Source organism: Vigna radiata, unplaced genomic scaffold, assembly GCF_000741045.1.
Source record: "Vigna radiata var. radiata cultivar VC1973A unplaced genomic scaffold, Vradiata_ver6 scaffold_290, whole genome shotgun sequence".
In the NCBI taxonomy this organism is placed as follows: domain Eukaryota; kingdom Viridiplantae; phylum Streptophyta; class Magnoliopsida; order Fabales; family Fabaceae; genus Vigna; species Vigna radiata.
Window position 1 is genome coordinate 270,404 of NW_014543415.1, and position 23,494 is coordinate 293,897.

Genomic DNA, 23,494 nt, shown 5'->3' on the forward strand with positions numbered 1-23,494 from the left:
TTCTTTTACTTTTTTTTTACTTTATGTTCCATTGAGTACTTTTAACACATTCATGTCAAAAAGTGTATAAATAAATTCTTTTACATAAATAAAATAAATAAAATATGATATGTTAATATTTTTTTTAACTTTTGATAATAAATATGTGTCATTATTTTATGAGTTTCAATTAATCACAAATTATGACGATTATGAAAAAAATTTCAAAAAATGATTGAAAAGACATTTTCTAAATAAATTACTATATCATGCATAAGCCCATCCTTTAAAAATTACTTAAGTCATTTGTCGGCATAAATGAGGGGATACTATGCAACTTTTATAATCCTCTGAAGTATGATAAGTAAAAGACAAGAAAAAGTGAACAAAATGTGAAAAACTACCCTGAGTACCATAGTCATGAACAGTAAATTACAATAATTAATAAAGAAATGTTTCAACAGAAAACAGTAGGTTTCATTAATTACTTATAGCAGCTACAGCGGTATATTGTTCTCTCTCATTTTAGAAATTATTCTATGATCTTATATAACAATACATACATGTTTATAATCTTGGTCAATCTTAGCTTTCTTAATATTAACTAGTATGACATGAAAATTGACCGAGACTATAGACAAGTAGAGATTCTGAACGAAAGAATGACTTCTCATCTCTTACGAGGATGATATTGTTAAATCTAAGAGAAACAGAAGAGGGTTTATAGAAGGTCAATTACTCTTGCATGCAGTGGAAACTCATTACGTTGCATATCCATCAAGCAAGGACTCAACCTAAACATGAGAATGCAAAATTCCATTTGGTTAAGAGCTCCATCTCCATCCAAATCTCCCTCCATGAGCATGCACAACAGCTCATCATCCCTCACCTCCAAACCGAGCAAGTAGGTGCTCACCTTCAAGCTCTCGAACGTGATGAGCCCCATGTTCACGTCCATGAGCAAACGAAACCCGTCGCAGAGCTCCCCAATGAACCCTTCTACACCTAGTCTTGCAATCATGGAAGGGAAAGAGTCTTCAAAGTCAAAACCGTCACCAAGTTCCATGGTTGAAAGAAAATATAACAGAAGTGAGAGAAATGAAGATAAACTAAAGGTTGGTAGTGGCTTAGAAGAGAAGAATCGTGACAAGGTGGAATAATTATATAAGCATAAAGAAGATGAGGAAGAAAAGAATAGTTAAGGTAAACAGTTTGGAGTGTGTTTTGTCTTACGTAGCTTCTTGCGGCCTTCGTTGGGACACGACACACCCTCTTCATTGGACAGTTGAAACACTCGTCTCCTTCGTGGAAGATGCGCTTCTTCTCTTTTAGCAGTCACGAGTTTAATCATAAGAGCAATCATTTGTCATGTCTGTGCGCAATATGGGGACTGTTACTGATACCCTATATATTATACGATTATATATCACAGAGAAGGAGTTGTTCTTCCTACACCTCCATAACTTTAGCCTGCACCACCAACTTTATTTAAAATGTCCGGTTTGGCCTTTAATGCATAAAAATCTTTGCGTTAAAAAGATTACTACTGAATTTTGAAAAGAAACCCTACATTATAGTATCACTTTCACTTTCACTTTTACTTTCACCTTTCTTTCCTCACATTCTCACTCACGCGCCTTTTCCTTGTGTTTCATAGTCTTCCCTCCCTCCTCCTCTCTTTCTCCTCTGCGATCCTCTCCCTTCTTCCTCCCTCGTGTTTTCTCATCCATCGTGACGCCTTTTTCTTCTTTTGGTTTTACAGCGGGATAAGATGGTGATGGTGTGGTAGTAGTGTGGTGGTAGTGTGGTGGCCGTGCTTTCTTCTTCTTCTTCTCTTTCACACTGTACTCATTTATATCTTTTGGATTAATTGATATAACGTATGCATATGGATGGATTGAAATGTATGAATTGTGTTGAAATGTATGCATATGAATGGATTGAAATATATGAATTGCATTGAAACGTATGAATTAAAATTTATGAATCTAAATGTATGTGTTGTGTTTATATAATGAGGCTCAGAAGCATTAACCATACTTCGAAATACAATTCAAGCCTTACCGGCGTTCAAAAGTCGGTTGAGACTTTACCCTATTGCGAACTACGGTGAGGCCTTATGATAAGTGTGATATTTACCTTATATTCACACTTATTTTAATATTTTTCATGGGTTTGTGTAATAAATCTCATGGAAAGATGTAAAAATTGTGTTTTATTGTTCATAGATTAGTTTAATTGTTTTTGTGTGTTTATTTTGCAGATGAATAAGGATTGAAGAAGATCAAAAAGTCTTTGAGAATTTCACTGTTCACTATTCACTATTCATCTAGCATTGTTCATGTGTTGATTTCTAGTTTCTTGTTTCCAATCTTTAATGCTTGCTTATATTAGAGACATTCATGGCTTGATTTTGGGATTCATGGGATATGGAAACGTATCTTGTGATCTAGATTTGAAACAAGGGGCTTAGTGGACATATGAAACCTAGTAAGGAACATGCTACATTAGTTGTCTTAAGATCTTTGTTCTTTAATGCGAGTTTTCTTATTAATTGATCATGGATTTGATTGTTAATATAGGATTTAGGCTCATCACCTAAGAAATTAGGGATAGAGTAATTTTGATGGCTGACATTAGTAAGAGGAGATGAAACTTTCTAAGCCCAAGAGTGAAAGTGGTGAAATCTAAACTTAACAACGTCGATCCATATCATTTCTGACCTTTGTCCATATCTAAGTGCCTTCACTACCAATATCCAACCTTGTAATTATTTGTAAATTTATCTTTCTGCCCTTGTTTGTAAATGAATGTTACGTTCTTGAGTGAAAATGAGTTAATCGCACAATTATTTAATATTACGAGTCTTGGATAAACGATATTTGGACTTACCATTTTATATTACTTGAAACGATTCGGTACACTTGTCGAAGTTTTCGCCCAACACCTTAACCGACATTCGAACGTCAGTGAGGTCTTAACCATATTTTGAAGTGCGGTTAAGGCCTTATCGGCATTTGAAAGCAGATTGAGGCCTCACTGTAGTTCAAAACAAGGTCAGGCCTCAACCAGCTTTCGAAAGCTAACAAAATCTTAACCTTACTTTGAAGTGCTTTTAAGACATCGTCGATGTTCGAAAGTCGGTTGTGGCCTTGCCCCCTCTAATTATTATTTTATTTTGTTTTTCTTGTTCTTTATGTGTTTTTTATTCTATTTTTAATTTGTTATTTTTTTTATATTTACTTATGTTTGATTTTTTTATTTATATATTTTAATTTTTTAGAAAAAATATATTTTAAATATTTTGTTATTATTTTATGAATTTATGAAGTTAATTTTGTTTTGTTATTTGTATTTATAATATATAAATTTATATTTATTTATTTATATTACCTGAATTTTGTTATGTGTTCTATAAATTGAAGAATTATTTTTTCTTTTGTTCTTATGTTTTTATAAATTGTAATATTATATTTGTTTATTTATTTAAATATTTTTTATTATGTATTTTTTTTTTTGGTTTTTTTAACATATTTGATATATATATATATATATATATATATATATATATATATATATATATTATTCTGTTTTTTATAAAATTAGGAGTGTTATTTTGTTTTGTATTTTTTTTAAAATTTTTAATTTTGTTTAAACCATTTAGGCGTTCCTATTTTTGTTGGGTATTCCTAATTTTGTCCCATTCTTTTAAAGTTCCCCAATTGAGTCCTTATAACTGCTAATTTCAACCAATTGATCTCCTGCCGTCAAATTTCGTTAACGGAGTTAACTTTCTGCACAGGTGGTAGGCTGACGTGTCTAAATGGTTTCAACTGTCACTCTCTTCCTCCCACACCATTTTCCTCTTCCTTCTTCCTCCTTCCATTCTTCTTTCTTCCAACCACTCCCAACCTTGTTAAAGAAAAATACAAATCTACAACATTCACTGACCACCACCAACTCCCACCTAATCAATTTCCTACTTCTTTCTTCCAACAACGTTTTTATTCCAACCTTGATACTCCACCATCAGCGTTGCATCACCAACGAGATCCACCCACCATGACTGCTATCTACAAAAGCAGAAGTTTGACTGTCATTGCTGATGTTGCATTTAACTTAGGCGGACCAAATTTGAGTAGTCAGTTAAAAGAATGAAGCATGAATACTGGAAGCAATTTTATTTTTCCTTTCCAAAGAGTTATTGGTAGATGATTAATTTTCCTCAGTCTTTAATTGTACAGTTTCCATACAAAGTGATTGAAATTCGGGAAGCAGGGCTCAGGCAGGGCCGAACCAGTGGGGATTGAAATTCAGCGGTCACGAGCTGGTGTAGGATTAGAAGATCCCTACAAGGAGAAGAGGAAAAAGGAAGGAATCACGATGAACAAGAAAAGGAGGAAAGAAGAGGACCTAATGAAAGAATTTGGGTTCAGGCAGAAGTCACAGTGGCAGAGTAAGAGAGTTATAATTAATTATAATAAGGTAAAGGCAACCCTTAACCATTACCCTCACGCATTCCCTGCTCCATCACCTACCCCTTTCACTCTTCGATCACACTGCTCCAAATTCACTTCCAACATAAACTCCAAAGTTCTGACTTCAAAGTTCTGACTCCAAAGTTCTGACTTCTTCTTCTGCTTCTAGGGTCAGCTCCCAAATCTCAAGTTTTACTCTTTTATTTTCTTTTCTTCTTTATTTGGGCTTTTGATTTTTTGTTTTGGTCTTTCTGCATTTGGGTTTTGAGGATTTTGTTATTTTCTTTATGCAATATTTTATTTTTAGGTTTCTCTTTGTTGGGCTTGAATTTCTTGTGCAACCTTATCTACTTCCAAGGTGGGTTCATGATTCATCATTTTGAGGTTTTACTTCTGATTATTCGGAATCGATTTTCATTCTGAGTTTATTGGGTTTTTCCTTTGCTGCACGTCTCAGCTTTGATCATTGCAACGAATTTTTTGTGCCGAAGCTTGCTCTGTTTGGAAGCTCCGAATTTCTCTGTTTATCTTGTAAGATCCTGTAATCCAATTCCGCTGTGCATCCCAAATGGGTTTTGTGTTTTTATTAGATTTGATTATTTTTAACAGTGGGAGGGTTCTTGAATCCCTTTTTTCGTGCTCGTCATGTTTCTACCAGTCAACTTTCTCTGACTTCCCTGTTTCTTAAATGGATTTTAAAACCCTAATTCAATGTGAAAGTGGATGGAATTGGAAATTGAAGAAGGTGGCGGTGAAGCGAAGGTGGTGACGACGAGACTGAAGGCTTCGGAGCGACGCGACAACGCTGGAGTTTGCTCACGACGGCAGCTAGGGTTTCACTAGAAATTAGGTTTGTGTCGTTGGAAAAAATGACTCTGACGTAGCAGAAGTGATGTGGCAAAAATTGGCCACGTCATCCTACCACCTGTGCAGAATTTTAACACCGTTAACGATTTTTAACGGCAGGGGCTAAATTGTTTCAAATTAGCACTTATAAGGACTTAATTGGGAAACTTTAAAAGAAGAGGACCAAATTGGAAATACTTAACAAAAATAGGGATGCCTAAATGGTTTAAATCTTTTAATTTTAGATTTGTTTATTCTTTGTACCTAAGTTGATTATTTAAATTTGACTTAATACCAATTTTAGTCACAGTTTCTGTGAGTTATGTTCGAAATGATCCTTATTTTTTTAAAATGTTCAATGAAAACCTAAACATCGTAATTTATGTTCAATTTAGTTATTTTTGCAAACAACTTTTAAATCGTTAACAACTAAATGTCCAGCTGTGTAATTAATGAAGGTGAGCTTTCCTTACTTCGAATCCAATCGAACCTTCTAGTCCTACTCATTCTTCTTCCAATACGCAAAGACTCTAACATCACATTTCCTTCCTCTAGTTTACACACACAAAATAGAACAACCTATAACTTCTTGTGGTTGATGTTATGTGCCCTTGGGTTTTTGGCTTTGTTTGGATTATATAACATCTAGGTTTGCTATCCTAAAATAGTCGCAAACGTTGAAGTCACACATGACAACATAAAAAACATGAACACAAGCATTCCTAGGCCAACTAGGGTTCCGAACCCTTTCCCCATGCAATAAAAAAACCACATCCACCAAACACATTGTTTTCCATAACTATTTCATAAGCTTATTCAACACATCATGTTAATAATAAATAGGAGAATGATATTTTAACACCATTTTTTGACACTATTTTGACACTGCACACGTGTCAAGATGTGATTGGACGATTTCAAATTAAAAAAATTAAGGCAAGGGTATATTTGGAAGAGAAAAACCAAAGTTTGTTTTTTAATTTGAAATCGTCCAACCACATTTTGACACGTGTACAGTGTCAAAATGGTGTCAAAAAATGGTGTTAAAATTTTATTTTCCTAATAAATAATCAAGTAAATAAAACAAGTTAAGCATTCACAAGAATTAAAGACATGACCACTAACCCATAATCAGGAGCTCTTAACCATTTGTGTTACACCTGCTAAACATAAAACCTCTTATAAGTAATATATTGAAAAAATGTCCATAACTCTTTTGCATACTTGGCTATTTTTTTAGGGCTTACATTATGCAATGGATAACACCCGTTGTTGGTGCTCTTAGTATTACAATTGATTTGAAAAATGATAATAATTGAATTGATTTAAATACTTTTTCACTTAGTTTTTTTTATGTATGAATTGAAATTATTGTCTTTTTGTGAAAAAAATCGACAATTTCACACCAATGCACGAGAATTTAATAGACTATGTAAGGAACACTTGTGTCAAATATATAGTTACAATGTACAATAATTTGTTACATATACTTTGTAATTTATTTAAAATGGTTAGATTCAAAATTGACATCTATATATTGTTGTTTCTTGTGTATGTCTGGCTGTTTCTAGTGGTTTTGTTTCTGTCCAGATTCATAATGTAGGTAGAAAGAAAAAAAATATTTTAAAAATTAATTCTTAAATAGGCTTGGGTCACTACCAAAACCAAAACCTATTCCCTTATCATGTTTTAAATAATTTTAAAAACAATTACAAGGCATGGACTTTGTTGGTTTTTTAGAATACAGAACGTAGCACAGTAACGTGAAGCAAAAATATTCCTGTATTATTGATTATAAAAAATGAGAAACGATTTAATATTTAAAACATAAAAAAGTAACTACCCATTAACATAAATAACTACCCACTAACATTTTCATCTTCAATCCATAATTAAAAATTAATTACATCCTAAAAATAAGAAAAAGACGTTGACTTAATTAAATTAAAAATAAAATATTCCTAAAACATTTTTCTTAACAGACTTCCAAGAAACCGAAACATATAATAGTTAAGTCCAACAAACAAAACCTATTCCTTTATTTTTATTTCATTTTAAATCTTTCTTTAATTCTTTTAGGCTTTAATTCTTTTAGGCTTTGATTTTTAAGACAACCGAAACCCACTCTAAAAATGTAGCTTTAGGCTGGGAACTCAAGTAAAAAAACCTTATATTTTTTGCTTCTTGAATACATATATCGGTTTCAAAACTGAAGTATAATATCACATACTTATTTAGAAAATTAAGGATACAAATTGCCTAAATATAAACGTAACCATTTCCAACATACATGAGAATCAGAAGCGTTAAATAAACTAATGGCTAGGATGTTTTCTTTTTTTTCTTTAATGCATATTTTCTAGAACAACTAATGAAAAAATTCCTCATCTTACCATTCCTGTTTACTTGTAAGTCTACATAAGACATTGAAGAGTGACGAATTGAAATATCGTTTTCTACATAAAATTAGTCAAGTCATCACCACTCGTGATATTAACTCAACAAAAAGTCAATAAATATCATTTTAATCAATGACTTTAGTTCTCTTTATTCGCAATTCATCTTCCCCGGTGGCTGCAAAATCAATTAATGTCAAAAGGACAATACAAAATTCCATTCAGGATTGATATTTGTTGGTTCCATTATTTAAACAATCGGTTACCACAAATCTCTGAAAAACTTATGATTTTCCATACAAGAAAAACATCATATTTATGACACCTCTTTTAATCCAAAGTTTTAAAATAATAAACTCGTAGGACCTTATTTTCCTTATATATTATTTTTATCATATTTTTATTAATTTTGAAAGTTTTAAAACATACTTAGAGTTATTACAGAGTGAGAGTCAATAGATGGAGAATGACTGTATCTTGAGTCGAATAGACTGAACAACTGAAATACAGAAAATGACTTCGTATACAACAGTTAAGCAGAATTAGAATTAAAGTGCAATCGATACGATAATTGTTATTGATGAGTAGTTAATGTTGATTGATGAGTGATTAATGTTGACATTAATGATCATTACAAAATATTAATTATTTAGACCTCTAGAAAAAAAATTTTCTAACTTAAACTTGGAAGTATCTTGTATAGGTCATCTTCTCAAACCGATTGGTCAGCCAGAGTAGAAAAAGAAACAGACGTTCATTCCTACCAAAGAGTTGAGCAGGATCTATTCTCGTTCCAATCCAGCATAAACACTTAGATTCCTGGGAACATTGATATAGCTTAGTAATGTTCTTATCTATATAAGTTACATAGAATTTCTCTTCCAAAATAACCAGGCTAGGCACATTGTATTTATGAGTATCAGTTTAGATTGATATTTCCACACTGATATCGCATCCATTTTTTCTTCTATGTGCCCAGCTTTTCAACTCAATACGTATGAAACCCAAGACCAAACATTATTTTGTCACACTTTGATTAAGTCATCCTGCATAACCTATTCCAAACATCTGGTTTGACTATTCCAAGTGTACACCTATTACCCCTTTAATTCCTGCATTACCACTATTCATAGACGTACGTAGTAGAACAACTGAATCCTGCATAAACAAATTTCAATGGAGATTCCATTAGTGATCGTGGCATGACCTTGGTTTCCTAAGGTGAAACATTTGAACTTGGTTTCTTCAGTCCTGAGAACTCAAAGAACCGTTATCTTGGAATTTGGTACAAGAAAATCACACAGACAGTTGTTTGGGTTGCAAATGGGGCCTTGAATGATCGTCAGGCATCTTAACAGTGAACAACACAGGAAACCTTGTTCTCAGACAGCATGACAAGGTTGTGTGGTACACAACAACACCAGAAAAACAAGCACGAAATCCAGTGGCATAGCTTTTGGATTCAGGGAACCTTGTGGTAAGAGATGAGAGTGAAACAAACTCAGAATCCTATCTGTGGCAAAGCTTTGACTACCCTTCAGATACAATATTGCCAGGGATGAAGTTGGGACGGAACCTCAGAACTGGTATGGAATGGAGAATGAAAGCTTGGAAGAGTCCTAATGATCCATCCCCAGGAATCTTTTATTGGGGTATATTGCTTTATAATTATCCTGAGTATTATCTGATGAAGGGAACCGAAAAGTTTGTCAGAATTGGACCATGGAATGGCCTACATTTCAGTGGTATACCAGATCAAAAGCCTAACTCCATTTATGATTACAACTACATATCCAACAACGATGAGATATACTACACTTTCAGCCTCAAGAATGAGGCAGTGATCTCAAGATTGGTAATGAATCAAACCAGTTCTATGAGTTTTCGGTACGTATGGATGGAAGATGGTCAATATTGGAAGTTCTATAAATCACTGCCAAAGGACAACTGTGACTTTTATGGAATCTGTGGAGTCTATGGCACTTGCACCATCACAGGCTCTCAAATATGTCAATGTTTATCAATCCTGGTTTTGCTAAAGTATAAGGTATGAAAAATGTTTGAAAAATTGTATCCTGTTCATTAATAATGCAAAATGAACAGAAAAAGGAACTTTAACCATTAATTTATTCAACCTCTCTATAAAGAAAGGAAATATATGTCATGCTGCAAATTTATTGCCTTGAGTAAACTGAACCCCTTGTTCCATTTTGTTAGAGTATTCAGACACTATACATTATCAAAATAGCGAAGGTAGTGAAGATGATCTTGGTCTCCCATCACTTGACCTTTCAACAATAGTCAATGCCACTAAAAACTTCTCAACAGAAAACAAGATTGGAGAAGGTGGTTTTGGACCAGTTTACAAGGTAATTCAATCTTTGTAATTTTATAGGAAAAGTACCTTAAAAATCGGGAATGTGATAAAAATATCTCAATTCAATATCTTTTTGTAGGGAAAATTAGTAAGTGGACAAGAAATTGCTGTGAAGAGGCTTTCAAGAAGCTCTGGAAAAGGAATGTCAGAGTTCAAGAATGAAGTGAAACTGATAGCAAAACTTCAGCACCAAAATCTTGTTAAGCTTCTAGCTTGTTGCGTTCAGGAAGAGGACAGAATTCTAGTCTATGAATACATGACTAACCGTAGTTTGGATTGGATGATATTTGGTATGAACATTACTTATTCTGAGCAACTTTATAATGCAAATGTTGTGAATAAATTCAGTTCATATGAAACAGATGATACTAAAAGCAAACTGCTAGATTGGCCGAAGCGCTTCAACATTATCTGTGGAATTGCACGAGGACTTCTTTATCTTCATCAAGATTCTAGATTGAGGATAATTCATAGAGATCTTAAAGCAAGTAATGTTCTACTTGATGACCAGATAAATCCAAAGATATCGGATTTTGGTATTGCTAGAATTTTTGGAGGAGATCAAACTGAAGGAAACACAAAGCGAGTAGCTGGAACTTAGTAAGTATACCCCAATATCAATCTGTTGGGATTGTTATGTGACATTTGTTTAAATGGTTTCTATTTTGATATGTTGCAGTGGTTACATGGCACCAGAATATGCAGCAGATGGTTTTTTTTCTGTAAAATCTGATGTTTTCAGTTTTGGTATTTTGCTGGTGGAGATTATAAGTGGAAAGAGAAATAGAGGTTTCTATCTTGAAAACCAATATCCTAACCTTGTAACACATGTAAGTATGTCCCACTTTATTCATTTGCTTGAAACATCTGTCTTTTAAGCTTTTCCAACTTTGGTGTGTCATGGAACCATGTGACATGAATTTTCTTATTCCATGGTTAGGCATGGAGTCTATGGAAAGAGAGTAGGGCTATAGAGATGGTTGACTCAAGTATAGAGGAGTCATGTGTTTTATCAGGGGTTTTGCGTTGCATCCACGTCAGTCTCTTATGTGTCCAACAGAGGATAGGCCTGTAATGTCTGCTGTGGTGCTAATGTTGGGGGAGTGAAAGCGAATTGGCTGAGCCAAAAGAACCTGGTTTCTTTATAAAGAATGATCAAGTTGCAACGACTTCTTTCTCAGGTCCAACTGTCTCAACAAATGAAATAACTATCACATTATTAGAAGCTAGATGAAAAGTCTCGAAAGAGAAACCAAATTATTGCATTGCTCGTTACTAAAAAACTATTTATATAACAAGCCATTAAGAAAGTGCTTTAGGAGTGTTTTATTTTTAATTTAATTGAGTGAAACTTATTTTTTATATTTAGGATTTAGTTAATTTTTTAATTATAGGTTGGATTAGTGGATTAAAATTAAGATAAAAATGTTAGTGGGTAGTTATTTTTTAAGTTTTAAATATTGCAATGTTTCTCATTATTTCACAATCAATAATATAGAAGCATTTTAGCTTCAAGCGTGTTACTCTTTTGATTCTAAAAACCAACAATTGGTATCAAGAGCTTTTTTGTTAGGGACCTGTGAGAGAAAAATCTGAAAGCATGGAAGGAGATCCAATTTTTTCAACAATAGCACCATCGGTCTTTGATGATGAAAATTATCAAATTTGGGCAATACAAATAGAAGCCTACCTAGAAACTCTGGATTTATGGGAGGTAGTTGAAGAGGATTATGAAATTCCTGTTCTACCTGGCAATCCAACGATGGCTCAAATCAAGAATCACAAGGACAAAAAAACCAGAAAAGCTAAGGCAAAGGTGTGACTCTTTGCTGTAGTTTCACAAACCATGAAGACAGCTAGAAAAACAAAAAAAGAACCAATAACCAAATAGAGAAGGTGTTTTCAAAAATGAAAGCAAAGCACGAAGCTCCAAGGGGAAGTATCCTCCTTGCAAGCATTGCAACGGGATGAGTCATCCTCCATTCAAGTGTTGGAGAAGGCCTAACGCTAAATGCACCAAGTGCAATGAACTTGGGCATGAAGATGTCATTGCAAGAACCAAAATTAATCAGCAGTAAGAAGAAGACGCTCAAATTGCAAATGAAGAAGTGGAAGATCAACTTTTTGTTGCAACCTATTTTACAACCAATGCTTCAAGTGAATCTTGGCTAACTGATAAGGGTTGTACTAACCACATGACCTTTGACATGTCACTCTTTAGAGATATGAGGCAAACTGATGTCACCAAAGTCAGAATAGGCAAGGGTGATTATATCTCAGTCAAAGGAAAGAGGACAGTTGCAATTACAAGTTGTGCAAGCACAACATTTATTCCAGACGTTCTTTTCGTGCCTGAAATTGACCAAAATTTGTTAAGTGTTGGTGAACTGATTGAAAGAGGATTTAGAGTTACTTTTGAAGACAAAAATTGCTTGATTAAAGATTCAACTGGTCAAGATATGTTCAAGGTAAAAATGAATTGGAAAAGCTTTTCTCTAAAACCATTGGAGGAAGAGCAAACAGTTGTTTCACTCAAGGAAAATGTGATAGAAATCTGGCACAAGAAGCTAAGACATCCTCATCATATGTTGGGTGCAAAGAGTTTCTCTTATTTGCAAAAATGACTACAAGATTGGTTTTAATCCTTCTTAATGTGGTTGTGGTTTACCATGAAGGCAAAACAATTTCTTTCATCAGGAAGATCGATAGGACTGAGGACATGCCCCTTCACAGTGATGTATTTGTTGCCCCTTCTAACTACAATGCTCCTCAGTAGGTTCATATAGTAATAGGTGACCATGTGGGAAGAGCCATGATGGGTGACCATGGACGAACCAGGAAACAATTTAGTACGTTATTGGAACGAGGCGTATAAGGAGGACCTTCTTGACTATGAAGACGAAGAAAAGAAGGAGCTTAAAGGTGCTAATAAAGTCAATACTGAAGCTGTCAAGAAGGATTATGTTGGAATTAACACTTCAAGATTCAGAAACTTTTTACTGAAACTAAATTGACCTTTCATGAACTTTTACTGCTCCTAAAATAAAATAAAATGTTAAGAAAATGTTTTAGTTGTGTTTTAGTTTTAATTTAATTAAGTCAAAATTATTCTTTATTTTTAAGATTTAGTTAATTTTTTAATTATGAATTAAAATAATAGATTAAAATTAGGATAAAAATATTAGTAAATAGTTATTTTTTTTTAGTTTTAAATATTACGTTTGTTATTATTTCACATTCAATAATAATACAAAAGCATTTTACTGTGCTATTGTTGTCATTCTGAAAACCAACCCACACGAACCAGGATTCGTAGATAAATTTAAACTATTGACGAAATTATCAATAAAATATCCTTCTTTAAATACCATTTTGCGCGAATTCTTCCCCCTCTCGCAGTTGGACCTTCGTCTCATCACTGTGGTCCAGCCATCGAATTGTTGTTTGATTGTTCGTTCATTTTTTTCGGAAGCCTGCTTCGTTTATGATGCCATTGGAGTCCGTGCCGTGAGCTGCTTCCATTTTGCTATATATAGTAACAATAAAGCTTATTAGTTTTATTATTATCATTTTCATTAGAAATTTTCTTGTAATTTTATCTTTGCACCTTCTTAAATTTAGGGATATAAATGCATCATATATTTCCATGAATTTAAAAATTTTAAATTTATTCTTTAATTTAGGACATTTAGTTTTAAACTGAGATTATGTAATCAAGAAGCATTATACAATCTCAAATACTAAACATTAACATTTTTTTTATTGCAAAATATATAATAGAAAACATATTTTAAATATATTTTGAAGTGTGAATCTAAAATCTTAATAATAAAATTTTAATTTTTGGATAATATAATGAAAAATTAAGTTCATGAAGATGTAGTCCACAAAGTGTACCAGAACTTTGTTTTCTAAAAAAAAAGCATTAGTTCGGAAGTATTTTATAATCCAGAAATTATTTAACAGAATGAATTAAATAAAGGAAAAACTTATAAGAGCTAATGAATAATATCCAGACCTGCAAAATAATCTGGAGGAAGAAATCAATGCGAAAAAGTAATGTGCTTACTTCAATGCCTACAAAGACTGCTTCTTCCTGTAATCCCTGTTTTTCTTCCTGCAATCCTATAAGGTGGTACTCACCAAATTATCTCTTATTAAAAATATAATAAAAGTCTTTACACCTTTTTACTTTTAATATTTTTTATTGGATATTTCAAAAGGTATTTCTGAATATACTAAATTTCATCTAAAATATTCAATCTAAAATATAAAAAAGAAAAATTCAAAATGAATGTTCTAAAAGGTATTTATAATTTCAGAATTTTTTTTCTCAAACATTTAATCCAGAATATAAATTTTTTTAATAGGTGTTCCAAAAGATATTTCATGATCTGAAATATATTGTAAAACAATAATTAAGGAATCTATAACAAAATCCAGAACATGTGTTTCATAATATATTTTTCAAATTCAGAAATATCTTTCAAAATATTTTTTGGAAACTTTTCTTCGTATTTCAAGATTGTATGTTTGAAGATGAAAATACTTTGACATATGGTTATTCATTTTGATCACTCAGATCGTCAATTAATAATCGAGTTTGAGATAAAACAATCTCTGTTTTGGAAATTTTTCATCTTTTTAGTTCTCATCTATATGCATTATACTTAGTTAGTTTGATTGATTGAAAATCTTATTTGGTGTAACATGTCAAAGATTAGATCTGGAAGATTTAAGTCATGTATTATATGTGTTTGAGTATGTTTATATGGGTATGTGATGCTTGAATGCATGTATGATGTGTTAACTATGTTTCCACATGATCTAGGGTTGACATATGTATGTTTGAATGCTTGCATGATGTCTAGGATGTGTTTTGATTCGGTAATAATCGATTATCTACACGTTGGTTTTGAGTGTGGTTTCGGGAATAATCGGTTATCCCTTCCTACGTGATGTTTCTAGGTAAATTTCATTGAGATAATCGATTATCATAGTATATTTTGGTGAAAAATGGCAAATTTGATGAAGAATGGATGTGAACCAAGCCTAGGGATCTGTGGAACATGATGATAATCCAGGAGTGAGGTTAACAGTTATGTTTAGGGTCAGTTTGACTTGTGGTTGAGAGTGGAGCATGAGTGAGTGTTGAGATGTACCTGAGTATGTGATTGATGAGCATGAGAGTGAAAGATAAGTCTACTTGTTGTACCTCGTAAATTCTAGTTCTATCTGCGGATAGGTGCTTCCTTTTGTTTTGTGTGCATTGGAAAGAGATGATCTGTAGGGGAGGCTACAAATGTCCTATAGGGTAGGTTACAGGTGGGATGTAGGAGTGACTATAGTCGATGAAGTAGGGTACAATAGTGAGATGGACTCTTTCCATTATGGTACAATGATGCTCATGGTGTTGTTCATGATTGGGGATAGACACGATGGTGGTATGTCTACGATGATGATGATCACAGTACTTGAGATGCACTTGGTTATGTTATGGTGACAATGATGTTACCATAATGGTTATAATAAGTAGTTACTATGGGTGCTAATGAGTGGATAGACCAAGGGTCTGTGTGTGAGATGTTAGTGATGACATTGAGATGTGAGAAGAAGACTTGTAATCTTTAATTTGTTGTTCCTTGTACATGTGGCGTAAGGAAGAAGAGTGGTGTACTCTTGACTTTGAGAGGGGATATCTCAAAGGGGTTGCGCCGACATGAACGGGGTAGTTCTGTGTTGGCAGGTTTTGTTGTACTATATTTTGATTGAGAGTTTGTGAGGTGTTTACATTTGAGAGTTGCTATGTAAAGCCTTAATTGTAATACTTTGATCATTATATTGGATTGCTCTCCAATCTAAGGTTGATTGGGAGGGTAATTGGATATAGGCATTGAGGTCGAACCAGTATAAAAACTGAGTTTGATTTTCTTCTCCCTATCTCTTTACTTAATTGATTATATTCTACAATTAAAAGTCACAGCAATATAAGAATCCAGAGATCTAACAACAATGAATATGGCTACTTTGTTTAGAAAACTAAGAGAGCATGAGCTTGAATTGGGCAGATTGAGGGAAGAGGAAGAAAGTGAGCAAAAACACTTAGTTGAGGAAGCAGATTCAGAACCTGATGGAAGCTATGATTATGATGGTAAAGAAATTGTCAAAGTTCATGAAATCTTGAAAACTTGGTTATGATTTTGTAGGACATCCTAGAGGCAACAAAAGAAGAAGCAAAGTTGTTGTTCCCACTTGCTATGAATGTGAAAAAGAAGGCCACGTCAAACTTGATTGTACAGTCTTCAAGAGGAAACAAAAATTTGATGAGAAGACCAACCAAGATAGGAGAAAGAAAACAAAAGAAAGCATACATAGCTTGGAAGGACAGTGATTCTAATAGCTCTTCAAGTGATGATGAAACAAATCTTTGATGCATTGATGGCTAGCTCGGTATGCTCTGAAAGCAGTGATGACAACTTTGAGACTGAACCAATAGAGGACGTATTATCAACTTCTTGATGCATTTAAAGAATTACATGGCGAGACCCTTAAAAATCAATATTAGGTTAATCGATTAAAGAGTGAGAAAAGAGATTTTGAGCATAGAATTGATAATCTTGTTGATGATAATGAGTGTCTCAAAACTGAACTTGAAATTGTTTTACAATCTTCAAAAAAGGCTAAAAATGAGGTTGAAATAGTAGTTCCAGATTGTACTAATTATCCTACACACCTAGAGAAAATAGATTACTTGATGAAAACTTTATCTAAATTTACTCTAGGAAGATCAAATTGGGAGGTTGTGCCAGGATCACAAAGGAGAGTTATAAATAAACAAGGAATAGGCTATACAACTATGATGATAATATTGGTATTTAAGACACTCATGGTGTTGTTCATGACTGGATAGTCATGATGGTGATGTATTTATGATGATAATCATGGTATTTAAGAAGCTCCAAGTGATGCTATGTTGATATTAATGTCACTATAATGGTTATAGTAAGTAGTTAGCTTAAGTGCTAATGAGTAGATAGAACAAGGGTCTATGTGTGAGATGTTAGTGATGACATCAGGGTTCAAAGGTCAAGGATCGAGGATTGAAAATCAAGGATCGAGAATTGACTAATTCATTATGATTAAGTGTTGTGTTAGAGGATTAGGAATCTTGTTATTATTACTGTTGGGTATGGGGTGGTTTCTGGTTGATATATTCAATGTGTTTATATCTTATTATTATTATGATTGTTTTATCGTTAGCTTACCCCATACGTGTTTGTGTTTGTGTTGTGAATGATATTATAGGCGATGATAGTATAATGTGTTATATGTGAGCAAATGATGTTGTAGATGGTGTTGAGATATGATAGATTTGAGAGATGACGGGGGACAAACTTGAGATTTTTTATTTAAAGTTATTACGTTTGAACTTTAAGACAATGTAAATGAAGTTATTGTATTTCCTTCATTATTTCATTGGAGCAGTGTTTTGGAACTACTATGTTTTGAATAAATTATGTCGTTTAGATGTTAAGGTTTTGGAAATACGTTTACATGTTATACTAAAGTTTTGAAATTTACTGGTTTTTGAATAACCAGTGACACTTTGGAATTTGGGACGTTACATTTTAAAGTTCTTTAACCTCGCTATTTCTATCTCCAGGTTCCCCATCATCATTATCATGGTTACTTCACTATGATGGTGTCACTTTTATATGCAACCTCCAAAATCTCTCAGACTTCCTTTGTTGGCGTCACATTCGCTAATTTTTCGAATCCTTACTTGCCACTTCTTTGTACAGAAAGTACAACGTTGACCCATCTTTTACTCTTGTTTTTTTTTTCAATGTAGTGACATATGTTATTGTTAGATGTTTACTCTACTTGGGTTCATCGTACTCATTTTCCACCATATCCCAATGTCCTGGGATCGTAACAACACCTTTATTTATAGACACCAATTATCATAATTGGTCTTCTTCGTCGATTGTAGCACGATCATCCCATTTACAACTTTCGTCATCTCTCTCATTCTCTTTTTATCAAACACTCAAGCACTCACATTGTTTCACTCTGTCTCTCTCTTTCACTCTAATACCATTTTGTAGAAAAAAAAAAAAGAAGTGATACACACAAATAATCTGCACTATAATTCACTATGGTGACTTTCATTAAACTTTGATATTCTTTAAATAAATGTAAATAAGACCTTGAGGCAAATACAAAGAATTCTAGAAACAAAATATCAACTGACTCTAAAAAAAAATTACATAATCTAACTCTATCTATATCAACAATAAAATTATAGTGCATCTAAATAATCAAAACTACTTATCTTTATTTTATGTCTACCAATCTAATATTAAGAGACCCAAACTAATCAAACAAGACTTAAGCAAAATTAAGAATAAATTCCTTATATTTAAGTTTATCAAAAAATGTTGAGGCCACGGCAGGTATGTATCATGGTGTCATTTATCCCAATTCATTTATCCGTTCTATTTAGCCTTGGCATAAAATTGCAGACCGTAAGCAACTACGATTCCATACCTAAGCATTGTTCCTCTGTTCCTTTATTGAACAGATGAATCCCAAAAGAATAATCTGCATGTGTTACCCGGATTGCAGTGTTTCATAATCAGTTCCTATGATGACAGAAATGTTCTAGCTTGTAGAAAGCCTCTTCTTTTTTCTAAAAATGTGATGCCATTTTTGAGTAGAGCAACAAAACATTTTATGATAACTAGACATCTCTTCATGAAGATAATGAATTTTCAACTGTTTTCCCATTTCTATTTTCACCTGACATGAAAATTGAACAAAGACTTTATGTGTCTACATATTGTGAAGCAAATAACTTACGAAATGTGAACAATAATAGAATTTCACTCTTCTAACAACACTTCAGAAGGGTTAATTCTTTGGATATCCTGTAATATATGTCATCAATGATATATCTAGACTCACTTGAACAAATATCTTATCATTCACTATGAACTAATGCGCCAAGACAAATTGTGCAGTCTATGACAGGCTTACTGCTATCACTCAGCTGGCTCATCATGGAATGATATTTGTTCCAATAGGTTACACATTCGGTTCTGGCATGTTTGAGATGAGTTAGCTGAAAGGTGGAAATCCTTATGGTGCACGAACTTATACTAGTTATTGTTGGAAGTCTCACATCAACTAGAGACAAGGCTAATTCATAGTATATAAGTGGATGCAAACCTTACTTTACAAGTCGGTTTTCTGGAGTTGAGTTAGACTTTAAGTCTACTTTTAATATGATATCAGAACCATCTTTAAAAACCTAACCTAACAATATTTGTTGTTTGTTGGACATATTGTTCTACTCGGATGACTCTAGAAACCTAACCGGAAACATATTGTCAACATTGCGAAGCAGCTCAAGGAAGATATTCACCCAATTTTTAATCAAGATACCGAGGATATTGAGTTATATTCTCTCTGCCTGCAATTTTATTTTTCAGCAGAAAATTCTCTGTTCGAGTTCCATTTTTGTGTTAGACACTGTGCTGTGTTCAGTGATATTTCCTAATGTGAAGTTTAGTCTTTTCTTTCAATTTTAGGCTTAGAAAACACTTTCCCTTGTTTTGTAATCCCCTTTCATGAATGTTAGAACCAACAAATAACCACAAAATATGCATTTAGACATAACGAAAATTTCATAGTTTGAGGAAGTTACAAGTCTACAATATCTTATATTGTGAACAGAAAGCCACTTTATTTGTCCTATCGGATAAAAAGATACCTGCTTAACAAAAAGAAAAACTAAAATGAAAGTTATAGCTCCTATGCCAATAATTGGGATATGTATAATTTCAGGTCTACTGATATAGGTTATTGGTTATATATATTCTGTTCAAACGTTTCCGAAAACCAAACGAAATGGGTGTAAAAATGGAAGGGGCAAAGCTAGTTTTATAGGAAAAGGACAAACCTACTATACCATGCAGCATAACCTTCATGTGATTCATTAACATATTAGTGATGTCACATAATTTTTGAACTTGATATTGACTCTCAGTTATACTATGTGTTTTTCATTATCTAGCCACTAAAATGGCACCTTCTCCATCATAATCTAGCAGTATCATTTTAGTTAATTATATCATCAGTTCCTCTCAGCATAGGTTCTCATCACATGTTTTCTGTACGGGAAGTCCTTCTTAAACCTACAAATATAGCCATTGTTTAAACCTACAAATAAAAAAAAAAAAAAAACTATGGGAAAACTATGCACAGACACCATCTATATATAATTGAAACAATACTGATTAGACAGTCCATGCGACATAAGTAGGCAGCTGTCACAAAGAAGAGAAATATTCTGATACACATTGCTTTATCTTTACCTTTGATATGAAAAAAAATCCAGTGTCATGTGATTCTCAAAGCTTTTTCGTATTCTTGTCCATTTTTTCCCTTCCTATCATTGGTTTGTGTCCAGTTTTCTACTTCTAGCTTTGCGGCATCCTATTCTTCCGTTTCATAGCAAAAGTTGCCTACCCTCATATCTTTTCTCAACTAGCTAAACTAGCCACTCTCTTGAATTCCATCACCAAATTTTTCTCTCGTCTTTTGTTTTCTCTTTTTCAAGATTCCAATGACGCGGTCCTTTTCAAACATGATGAAGTAGACCAGACATACACATGACTAGCTCAGAAAACTTGGAATGGAATCTGCAGAAAAAGTTACTTGTGGCCTTGTAGTATGAGCATGTTTGGATTAGATTTTTTTTTTTTTTCTAACACTTTAGTTTGATTGATGGAAAAGGAACTGATAAAATTACTGTTCAAGCATGTTTTGGTATCTATATTATAGTTTTAAAATGGTTTAATTTTTAGGCTGCTCAAATGTAGATTTCTTTATACTATCCAGTTAGAAATTGTGATTAGAAAGTCTTAAAGAAGTTATTGTTAAACTTAACAAATTTATCATGTATGCATGGTTGCATTCTTATATTAGACCACAACATAAAATTCTTTGGCTTACATTTTCACAAAGAAAATAACTTTTTTTTATAATAGGTAAAATTGTAAAGAGGTCGAACTCTCACACATACATCTTTATACTGGAAAAATATTGTCTGTTTTTGACCAAAATCTTTAAAGATTTGCTTTTGATATCATCCTAAAAGGTTTCTTATCAATAGAGGTATCTTATGTATATATAAACTCCTGTGCATCTCTTATTTTTTTTTTCTAATGTGAAATTTTGTTTTACCCAACAAAAGTTTTAAATAAAAATCATCCGTTTTCAAATAACTTTATACCGCATTTTTACTTTTTTTTATAAGATATCAATATTTTTGAGAAAATTTAAACAAAATATACCTTAAAATCACTTTTCATGTAACGTATACAATTGTAAAGTTTATTATTCATATAATCAATTATAGGAATAATTGAGAAAAATCTTTTGTCAATTATTGAAATAATTTTTTTTTCACCGTAGTTAGCAGATGAACTCATTGCTCTTACTTTGCTCAAGTGCTTATATAAATGGCAAACATGATTAGAGTAGAGAAGTGAAAGTTAAGCAAATGTGTGTTTCAAGTCCTGCAATGGATGCCATAAAAAGTTGAGAAAAGGGATAGGAATTATGGAATCTATAGAAAATTGATATAGGCCCAAATAATTTGAAGATTCTATTCCTCTTCTCTTTTGGTCCATGTACTCTGGTATCTACGAAATTCATTGATTAGCAATCATGTTTAAGCATTATGCGACAGAAATTATTAAAAACAATGAAATAATATCTTATATCAGCTAAAGCACAAAACAGCTCCAAAACAATAAAATAGAAATACATTTCTCATGAGTGGCATATTCATGAGAAAAGGTGCTACATACTAAAGAAGAAGATGCCCTTCAAACGGTTAGAAAAACTATATTTAATTTACCAATTATTTTCAAAATAAATGTACTCAATATACGGTTCATTATGCAGCTTATTATATATAATTATGACTCTACTCTAATGCTATTGGAGAAGTATAAAGATGGTAACTTAATAAGAAAACAGTTATTGCTGGTCCCCTCCCATATCTCTTATTCACTTCTAATAGCTTCTTCCAAACTATATACCTTTGTGCCAAATACTTTCCACAAAAACAAGGGAATAGTAGATTCCTCTCATAATTATCTTATTTAAATTAAACTTTGGTTGATGATGAGATAACCCTCCAAAAAACATACTTAAATCATGTCTGACAGTTTCTCTAGTGAAGACAAATTTTTCAAGAAAGTAATTAGACTTGAATATAGTGTGGAGCCCCATGACAACTAGCTCTCTTAACACAATAATGGCTAATGCTTAAGTGCTTTATGTTTGAATTAGTTTATGTTTTGCTAGAGAAGTTTGAGAGTGAGATTTGGTAAAAGTACTTTTGGAGATGAAGGACAATTAGTTTGTAATACTCTCTGGCCAATACCTTCCAAGTCATGACTAGTGGCAAATGTTTGAAGATATGCCAATCTAGTATAATTCTAATATTATGTTATTATAATAAAGTTTCTATTGTGTGGGGGTTCAACACTCACACATAAGTTTTCATACTTATAAAATATTGTACGCTTTAGATTAAAATCTTACGAATTTATTTTTAGTACCACTTCAAAAAATCTTTTATCAATAGAAGTATTTTATGTATATATAAACTCATGTCTATCTCTTAATTTTTTTTGATATAGGACTTTGGTTGTACTCCAGAATTATCCCTGACAATCTTTTCTGTATTAGACCTTATATACATGTTTAAGAAAAAGAAAAACCCTCTCTCCCACCCATTTTAATAGTACAGATAAGCCAGTTATTTAAACCAAGAAATGATTCAGTACTAGTTTGGCTTATTTTACGGGTATAATTATGTTATTAGCATTTTTTTTAATATTTTAAAAAGATAATTACCTTTGAAAACAAATATGACACGAATTAACTTAATTAAATACGTGTTCAATAATTGATTATCCTTTAAGGAGGGATTGCTTTTACCATTATCTCAAATTTAGTGTTTTTAAATATATACAACCTTTAAATAAAGTTTATAGTTTACCTTGTTTCTGACTAATTATATAGGAAAACGTTATTTACTTTATTCTGAAACAAAAAGTAATACTGCCTGCCACCTCTCACTAAATAGGTACTATTCATTAACCTTAAACCTAATCTACCTAAATGATAAATTATATATATTTTTTTGTGGCAACTAAATGTCTTGCACGGTTTTTATTCTTCTTGTTAGATAAGAAGTTGGAATAATGACGTATGCACACGTCATTCTAAATCTGGACCATCTCCAGAACTTTGTTGAAGATGAAAACATTTGTAGGCTTTCTCTTCTTTTTACATGTGCTTCCAATAGAAGCCCTTCTATGTGACAATTCATCACA

The 23,494-nt window shown here is 32.6% G+C and overlaps 1 protein-coding gene and 1 pseudogene across 1 annotated transcript; one reads left to right on the plus strand and one right to left on the minus strand.

The window, feature by feature from the left end:
* Window positions 1-455: 455 nt before the first annotated feature.
* On the minus strand, window positions 456-1,323 carry LOC106754333 (calcium-binding protein PBP1). Its single transcript, XM_014636341.2, has one exon. The coding sequence runs from the start codon at window positions 1,043-1,045 to the stop codon at window positions 701-703; it is 345 nt and encodes a 114-aa protein (XP_014491827.1). The 5' UTR covers window positions 1,046-1,323; the 3' UTR covers window positions 456-700.
* Window positions 1,324-4,362: 3,039 nt separating this feature from the next.
* Window positions 4,363-11,354, plus strand: LOC106754326 (annotated as a pseudogene).
* The last annotated feature ends 12,140 nt before the right edge of the window (window positions 11,355-23,494 follow it).